The 10,017-nt window shown below is 41.4% G+C and overlaps 1 protein-coding gene across 1 annotated transcript in view; it reads right to left on the bottom strand.

Moving 5' to 3' along the window:
* The window catches only part of LOC121555353 (netrin receptor UNC5B-like), a gene marked incomplete at its 5' end in the record, with an annotated part of 13,479 nt that extends 3,830 nt beyond the window's left edge, over positions 1 to 9,649 (bottom strand). Inside the window, one exon of the mRNA XM_045218953.1 lies at positions 9,469 to 9,649. Coding sequence (XP_045074888.1) covers positions 9,469 to 9,649 — 181 coding nt within the window. The remainder of the gene's footprint in view (positions 1 to 9,468) is intronic.
* Positions 9,650 to 10,017: the final 368 nt, after the last annotated feature.

The following is a 10,017-nucleotide window of genomic DNA, read 5'->3' as shown; positions in this document are numbered from 1 at the left end:
TTTTTTTTACTTCATCACTGACCGAAACCCTCTCTCAGAGCCTTCACAGTCAGCCCACTAACACCTCTCTCTGACCACAGTAAAATCACAGTGTATCTGAGAAGAGCAGAACCCAACCATGAAGCATCACGGCCCAATAAATGACATGGTACTAAACAGGCCTATAGATGGAGTGCAAACAGTACAGAAATCTACCAAAAAACAATTGGCCGTTTGGAACAAAATGTTTATTTTTGACAAATTAGCCTCCTTAGCTAATCTAAGGAAACATAATAGCAAACCCCAAAAATAATAGATAATGAAAAATGGTTTGATAATGATTGCAAAAAAATCGAAGAAAATAATTGAGAAATAAATCTAATCAAAAACACAGAGACCCAGACAACAAAAATATACGCCTTCAATATGGAGGAACACTGAAGCAATACAAACACACTCTAAGAACAAAAAAGGAACAGCACATTAGAAATCAGCTAGATGTGATTGAGGAATCCATAGAATCAAACCACTTCTGGGAGAATTGGAATAAATTAAACAAACCACATCATGAGGAATTGGCTATCCAAAATGGGGATATGTAGAGAAATCACTTTGCAAACCTCTACAGCAATATAACAAAGAGCCCAGAACAACAAGATATACAAGAAAAATTACAAATCCTTGAATCAGCAGTCAAAGACTATCAGAATCCTGTGGATACCCCAATTACAGAACAAGAATTATTGGAAAAACGATGCACGCTACAACCCAAAAAGGCCTGTGGTGCTGATGGTATTTTAAATCAAATGATTAAATATACAGTGCATTCGGGAAGTATTCAGACCCCTTTACTTTTTTCCACATTTTGTTACGTTACAGCCTTATTCTAAAATGAATAAAAAATATAAAAAAAATACATCATCAATCTACACACAATACCCCATAATGACAAAGCAATAACAGGTTTTTAGAAATTTTTGCACAAAAAAAACCAAACCCCCTGGAAATATCACATTTACATAAGTATTCAGACCCTTTACTCAGGACTTTGTTGAAGCACTTTTGGCAGCGATTACAGCCTCGAGTCTTCTTGGGTATGACGCTACAAGCTTGGCACACCTGTATTTGGGGAGTTTCTCCAATTCTTCTCTGCAGATCCTCTCAAGTTCTGTCAGGTTGGATGTGGAGCGTCGCTGCACAGCTATTTTCAGGTCTCTCCAGAGATGTTTGATCAGGTTCAAGTCCGGCCTCTGGTTGGGCCACTCAAGGACATTCAGAGACTTGTCCCGAAGCCACTCCTGCGTTGTCTTGGCTGTGTGCTTAGGGTCATTGTCCTGTTGGAAGGTGAACCTTCATCCCCAGTCTGAGGTCCTGAGTGCTCTGGAGCAGGTTTTCATCAAGGATCTCTCTGTACTTTGCTCCGTTCATCTTTCCCTCGATCCTGGCTAGTCTCCCAGTATATTTAATCCATTTTAGAATAAGGCTGTAACGTCTGAATACTTTCCGAATGCACCGTACAGACCACAAATTCAAATTGGCTATACTTAAACTCTTCAACGTTATCCTCACTGACGGTATTTTCCCTGATATTTAGAACCAAGGATTGATCACACCAATCTATAAAAATGGAGACCAATTTGACCTAAACAATTAGATGAATTTGCGTAAACAGCAACTTGGGGAAAATTCTGTGCAGTATCATAAATAGCAGACTACTTCATGTCCTTGATGAACACACGTCCTGAATAGAAGCCAGATTGGATTTTTACCAAATGACCACCACATTTATACCCTCCACACTGACAAACAAGTCAACCACATGGTTTATGAACTGACAGGCAAAACAACGCTTGATTCAAAACGTAAAGAGTTTTTCAATTTAAATTAATATACAACATTCTTGCCACCAACAGAATGTTACAGTTGAAGTCTGAAGTTTACATACACTTAGGTTGGAGTCATTAAAACTTGTTTTTCAACCACTCCACTAATTTCTTGTTAACAAACTATAGTTTTGGCAAGTCGGTTAGGACATCTACTTTGTGCATGACACAAGTAATTTTTCCAACAATCTTTTACAGACAGATTATTACACTTATAATTCACTGTATCACAATTCCAGTGGGTCAGAAGTTTACATACACTAATTGACTGTGCCTTTAAACAGCTTGGAAAATTACAGAAAATGATGTCATGGCTTTAGAAGCTTCTGATAGGCTAATTGACATAATTTGAGTCAATTGGAGGTGTACCTGTGGATGTATTTCAAGGCCTACCTTCAAACTCAGTGCCTCTTTGCTTGCCATCATGGGAAAATCAAAAGAAATCAGCCAAGACCTCAGAAAAAAAAATGTAGACCTCCACAAGTCTGGTTCATCCTTGGGAACAATTTCCAAACACCTGAAGGTACCACGTTCATCTGTACAAACAATAGTACGCAAGTATAAACACCATGGGACCACGCAGCCGTCATACCGCTCAGGAAGGAGACGCATTCTGTCTCCTAGAGATGAACGTACTTTGGTGCGAAAAGTGCCAATCAATCCCAGAACAACAGATTGGTGTGATCAATCCTTGGTTCCAAATATCAGGGAAAATACCGTAAGTGAGGATAACGTTGAAGAGTTTAAGTATAGCCAATTTGAATTTGTGGTCTGTACGGCGTAAATAAACTTTTTTTCTCACCAACCTACACACAATACCCCATAATGACAAACCAAAAACCTTTTTTTAGACATTTTTGCAAATGTATAAAACAAATCAAACAGAAATACATTTTTTTATGTCTTGAGATGAACGTACTTTGGTGCGAAAAAGTGAAAATCAACCCCAGAACAACAGCAAAGGACCTTGTGAAGGTGCTGGAGGAAACAGGTACAAAAGTATCTATATCCACAGTAAAAGGGGTCCTATATCGACATAACCTGAAAGGCCGCTCAGCAAGGAAGAAGCCACTGCTCCAAAATCGCCATAAAAAAACCAGACTACGGTTTGCAACTGCACATGGGGACAAAGATCGTACTTTTTGGAGAAATGTCCTCTGGTCTGATGAAACAAAAATAGAACTGTTTGCCCATAATGACCATCGTTATGTTTGGAGGAAAAAGGGGGTTGCTTGCAAGCCGAAGAACACCATCCCAACTGTGAAGCACGTGGGTGGCAGCATCACGCTGTGGGAGTGCTTTGCTGCAGGAGGGACTGGTGCACTTCACAACATAAATGGCATCATGAGGAAGGAAAATTATGTGGATATATTGAAGCAACATCTCAAGACATCAGTCAGGAAGTTAAAGCTTGGTCGCAAATGGGTCTTCCAAATGGACAATGACCCCAAGCATACTTCCAAAGTTGTGGCAAAATGGCTTAAGGACAACAAAGTCAAGGTATTGGAGTGGCCATCACAAAGCCCTGACCTCAATCCTATAGAACATTTGTGGGCAGAACTGAAAAAGCGTGTGCGAGGAAGGAGGCCTACAAACCTGACTCAGTTACACCAGCTCTGTCAGGAGGAATGGGCCAAAATTCACCCAACTTATTGTGGGAAGCTTGTGGAAGGCTACCCGAAACGTTTGACCCAAGTTAAACAATTTAAAGGCAATGCTACCAAAAACTAATTGAGTGTATGTGAACTTCTGACCCACTGGGAATGTGGTGAAAGAAATAATAGCTTAAATAAATCATTCTCTCTACGAGAATTCTGACATTTCACATTCTTAAAATAAAGTGGTGATCCTAACTGACCTAAGACAGGGAATTTTTAATAGGATTAAATGTCAGGAATTGTGGAAAAATTAGTTTAAATTTATTTGGCTAAGGTGTACGTAAACTTCCGACTTCAACTGTACTGTATTCTAGTCAAGTCCATCCTATATAACTATTGCTGTATCTATGCTATTCTATCCTACATATTCTACAGATATACTACATATTATATCCACATACTGTCCATAATGTCTATACATCCCATCACACATATATATACATATATATTCAGGACTCCGACATTGCTCATCCTAATATTTCTATATTTCTTAATTCCATTCTTTCACTTCTTAGATGTGTGTATTGTTAGATATTACTGCACTGTCGGAGCTAGGAACACAAGCATTTCGCTACACCCACAATAATATCTGCTCAACATCTGTATGCGACCAATAAAACTTGATTTACTATGTGATTAGATATATGCCACATGGAAATCATAAGAGGGCAGTTCACGGTGATAGGTGGGATGGGCTGAGAGTAGCTGAGGGGTGGGGTTAGGGTGATAGGTGGGATGGACTGAGAGTAGCTGAGGGGTGGGGTTAGGGTGATAGGTGGGATGGGCTGAGAGTAGCGGAGGGGTGGGTTTAAAAGCTCATGTTGTGCATGCATTGAAATAACCATAGATTCCAAGTCATTCGGATGACCACAATCATAAACATCCTCAAATTAAAACAGCTGTGACAGTGTGTGTGTGGAGGTGACTATCGAGAGTACAGCGATCTATCTAGATGTAATGTATATCAAAATATCAAATGGCTAATGTTTTGTAGACTTCAAGAAAGCATTTGATTCAATTTGGCACAAAGGTCTTTTTTTAATAAACTAATAGAAAGTGGTATTGGAGGGAAAACATATGACGTTATTAAATCAATGTACACTAAAAACAAATGTGCGGTTAAAATTGGCAACAAGCAAACAGACTTCTTCTCTCAGGGACGTGGAGTGAAACAGGGCTGCCCAATAAGTCCAACACTATTTAACATCTACATTAATGAATTGGCAAAAACATTAGAAGAATCGGCAGCACCTGGTCTCACCCTACACAACACTGAAATCAAGTGTCTGCTGTACGCAGATGACCTGGTGCTACTGTCTCCCACTAAGGAGGGGTTACAGCAGCATCTAGATCAGGGGTGTCAAACTCATTTTAGCTCAGGGGCCACATGGAGGAAAATCTATTCCCAAGTGGGCCGGACCGGTAAAATCATGATATATATAAATTAAAAACAACAACTTCAGATTGTTTTCTTTGTTTTAATACTATCAACATAAAACATAAAGCTGGAGCCTGAGGACAGTGTGTCCAAAATAGTACAAGCACAACATCACTATTAATCATAAAACACCTCAAGTTTATTTGAACATTCTAAAGAAAAAGAACACACAAACACACAATGCCTCAGTGATTCACAGAACTGTTTCACAGATCACAGAACTATATCAGGGTGTCATTTCTCAGGCAGAAATGTAGATACAAATAATGAAATCCTGTTCCCCAAACAAGTGCAAGAACCACAGAGTCAAGAATAGGTTAAATATACAAATGAAATAAAATCAATTAAAAACAATAGCACATCAACATAAAAACATATAAACATAAAGCTGGAGCCTGAGGACAGTGTGTCCAAAAGCACAACATCACTATTAATCATAAAACACCTCAAGTTATTTGAAATTCTGAGGACAAACAACACACAAACACACAATGCCTCAGTGATTCACAGAAGTATATCACAGATTACAGAACTATATCAGGGTGTCTCATGCAGCACTTTAAGTGGGGTCGCATAGTTTATTTGACTCCTGATACCTGGCATCTTTTAGCTTTCACCAGCGCATCAATATCAGGCGTCACATCCTGAGTGGCAGCCAACTTCAGGATGTGATTCAAGTGCTTGTGCGTGAGCCTTGAGCGCAGCTTTGTTTTATTTATGCTCATTACAGAGAACTTGCTCACAAAGATATGTGGTTCCAAACATGCACAACAGTTTTGCAGCGAGGGCTGTCAAGTTGGGGTAACCTGGCAAGAGATTCTGATCAAATGTGTCCAAGCCAGCTGCGGCAAATTTGCCCTTCAAATCCGAGTCACACTGCAAGTCTATTATTTCAAGTTGGATGCTGACGGGCAGATCAGAGGGATTCACGGTGAATGGCGAACAAAAAACGTTGAAGTCTTTCTCCAGTTCACCAAAAATCTGAAAGCGTTGCTCAAACTCCCTTAACAGTCCCGTTATTTTATCTTTGAACCGCTTCATGTCTGCCACATGTTGGGTCGTGCACACATTTTTCAGACAGGGGAAGTGAGCTGCATCACCACCGGCGAGTTGCGTCTCCCACAATGACAGCTTCAACTTGAAAGAACGTATGCTGTCATAATACTGCGTGGCAACTTTGTTGCGCCCTTGCAGCTGTTTGTTCAAGTTATTCAGGTGCTCTGTAACATCCACCATAAATGCAAGGTCCTGCATCCATTCTGCGGAATTAAATTCTAACACTGGTTTGCCCTTTTCTTCCATGAACTGTTCAATTTCTTCTCGTAAATCAAAGAAACGCCTCAGCACAGCACCTCGGCTTAACCATCTTACCTCAGTGTGGTATGGCAGGCCATAGATGTGGTCTTTCTCTCTGAGAAGGCTGTCAAACTGACGGTGATTCAGGCTTCTGGATCGGATTAAATTAACAGTTTGGATGACCACCTTCATGACGTTATCCATCTTTAATGACTTGCAACACAAAGCCTCCTGGTGCAAAATACAGTGAAAAGTCCAAAAATCACGTCCCTCCATTTGCAGATTGCACTTTCTCTCTGAACTTTGTCACAACGCCTGCTTTTTTCCCGATAATTGAGGGCGCACCATCTGTAGCCAGGCTGACAGCGCGGGACCAGTCCACTCCAACCCTGTCCAGCGCGCCCGACGAGTGCAGTGAAAATATCAGCTGCTGTCGTTGTATCTGTCATCGGCACCAACTCCACGAACTCCTCGGTGACGGTCAATGTGTCATCAACTCCGCGGATGAAAATGGCCAGTTGTGCAACATCTGTAATGTCCGTGCTTTCATCAATTGCAACCGAAAACGCAATAAATGACTTTACTTTTTGCTTCAACTGGCTGTCCAAATCCACTGAAAGATCGGAAATCCTGTCTGCAACTGTGTTTCTTGTCAGGCTGATATTTGCAAAAGCCTGGTGCTTTTCAGGCACACAATCTCTGCTGCCTTCATCATGCATGTTTTTACAAATTCACCCTCACTAAATGGTTTTGAAGCCACTGCGATTTCATTAGCAATGAGGTAGCTAGCTTTCACTGCAGCGTCACTGATGTCTCGGCTGTGAGTAAACACAGACTGCTGTTTCTTCAGACCCACCAACAGTTCATTCACCTTCTCTCTTCTCCGCTGTCCTTGAAAGTTGTCATATTTGTCGGCATGAAGACTCACATAGTGGCGACAGAAGGTTATATTCTTTCAGCACTGCAACATGCTGTGAACACACCAAACATACAGCTTTCCCATTCAATTCCGTGAATAAATAGAAGGATGACAATTTTTCTTGGAACACTCTGCGTCCACTTTTCTCTTTTTTGACAGAGACATATTGGGGCAATGAGGGTGCCAAAGCACATAATGTTAAAAGTAGAAGCCGTAATAAATATCGCGGGCAAAACAAAGTAGCTCATCCGGACTGGCTGCACTTGCTTGACCTATTTGCTCTGCCCCGGTATAAACAGTTTGCTTGCTTAACACAATTGCTATTGCGCCATCGAGTGGACACAATTGGAACAGCAGTTTCTTTTATTGAAAAATTGCAGCTCATTTTTATACTTTACAAAATCATCTCGCGGGCCGGATTAAACCCGTTTGCGGGCCTGATCCGGCCCGCGGGCCGGACGTTTGACACCCCTGATCTAGATCATCTGCATAGGTTCTGTCAGACCTGGGCTCTGACCGTTAATCTAAAAACCCAGAATATAATGATATTCCAAAGAAGGTCCGGAAATCAGGATTACAAATATAAATTATATTTCGACGCAGTTCTATTAGAACAAACCAAAAGCGACACATATCTAGGACTAAATATCAGCAACACAGGTAGCTTTCACATGGCTGTGAATGAGCTGAGAGACAAAGCAAGAAGAGCATTCTATGCCATTAAAAGGAACATTAAAATCGAAATTCCAATTAGAAACTCCTATTAATGCACGTAGAGCAGAAATGGGCCAATACCCCCTCCTTTTTCGAATAGAAAAAAGAGCCAGCAAATTTTACAACCATCTAAAAACAAGCGACCCCAAAACATTTCATCACACAGCTCTACTATGTCAAGAGATGAAACAAGAGAAGAGTCCCCTCAGCCAGCTGGTTCTGAGGCTCAGTTTGCTAACCCAAACCAACCCCATAGAGCCTCAGGACAGCACTCTGAAAATCTGGCACAACCAAATCATCACAAAGCAAAAATAAAAAAAAATATATAAACTATTGGAAAGACACCACAAAAAAATCAAAGTAAACTTGAATGGTATTTGGCTCCAAACAGACAGTACATGGTGGCAGACTATCTGACCACTGCGACTGATAGAAAACTGAGGAAAACACTGACTAGGTACAGACTCAGTGAGCACAGTCTGGCTATAGAGACCGGTCGCCACAGGCAAACCTGGCTGCCCAGAGAGGACAGGCTGTGCTCACTCTGCCCCCGGGGAGAGGTAGAGACAGAGCTGCATTTCCTATTACACTGTGACAAATACTCAGACCTAAGAGAATCTTTCTTTCCCAAAATTAACATTCAGTACAAAGAATTTGAAACTATAAAAGAGGAAGAAAAAATCAAATATTTATTGGGTGAAAAGCCTAAATGTTCTGGCAGCCAAATATGTGTCCTCCTGCCACAACCTGAGGGACAGCCAGTGAAAAGTGTAATGTCATGTCAATAATATTTCCTGTTTAGTTTAGTTTAGTCTTTCATACCATGTCATGTGTCTTCTCAGTCATGTTGAGACTGGTCTACTACTATTGCTTTAATGTATTGTTATTCTCATTCATATTGTTGTTGTAGTTACTGTTAATGGTAATCCCATTTTCATTTCCACTACTACTAATATTATTATTACTTTATCACTGTTGGTCCCACCATTGTTGTTATAAGTGTACTTTGACAATGTAAGTGATTTAACTTGCCATGTCAATAAAGTCTACTGAATTAAAAGAGAGAGAGAGAGAGAGAGAGAGAGAGAGAGAGAGAGAGAGAGAGAGAGAGAGAGAGAGAGAGAGAGAAAGAGAGAGAGAGAGAAAGAGAGAGAGAGACAGAGAGAGAGAGAGAGAGAGAGAGAGAGAGAGAGAGAGAGAGAGAGAGAGAGACAGAGCAGAGAGAGAGAGAGAGAGAGAGAGAGAGAGAGAGAGAGAGAGAGAGAGAGAGAGAGACAGAGAGAGACAGAGACAGAGACAGAGACAGAGACAGAGACAGAGAGAGAGAGAGAGAGAGAGAGAGAGAGAGAGAGAGAAGAGAGAGACAGAGAGAGAGAGAGAGAGAGAGAGACAGAGAGAGAGAGAACAGAGAGAGACGAGAGAAGAGAGAAGAGAGAGAGAGAGAGAGAGAGAGAGAGAGAGAGAGAGAGAGAGAGACAGACATGCTGTCAGACTGACAGAAATACATATCCTGTGTGTATGTGTCTTATAGTGAGACTGAGTGTGTGTGTGTGTGTGTGTGTACATGCTTGTGTTACTCACCATAGACAATAAGCGAGGCGGTACTACTGCGTCTCTTCGCAACCTGGTTGCGGGCCACACAGGTGTAGTTGGCAGTGTCAGAGAGACGGGCCTGTTTAATAATGAGGTCATGATCTACAGTCATCAGGAGGTTAGAGTCCTGAGCCGGGTCTATGGTTTCCTCATTCTTTAACCAGTCAACCTGGGGGAGGGGGGACCAGTTAGAGAAGACAGAGAGAACACCACACAGGGACAAGCACAAGGCCAGGGACAGACAAAGGCACAGGCAGGCGCACACACACTCACACGCACACACACACGCACACACACACGCACACACACACACACACACGCACACACCCACAAGAAGAAGAAGACACACACATATGAACACACGTACACACCAACAACTCAATACAAACACACATCACAACACGGCAAACACACCAGTCACCCAGGACTGAGACAATCCTGCAATGTCCCAATGCTAATCCTGGATGACATTTACCAAACAAATCAATCTGTTTGCTGATATAAATCGGAATATTTCACTCTGATTCTCTTATTGCC

The sequence above is a fragment of the Coregonus clupeaformis genome, unplaced genomic scaffold (assembly GCF_020615455.1).
Source record: "Coregonus clupeaformis isolate EN_2021a unplaced genomic scaffold, ASM2061545v1 scaf1929, whole genome shotgun sequence".
Lineage (NCBI taxonomy): Eukaryota > Metazoa > Chordata > Actinopteri > Salmoniformes > Salmonidae > Coregonus > Coregonus clupeaformis.
This window is presented reverse-complemented; position numbering and strand designations above follow the sequence as displayed.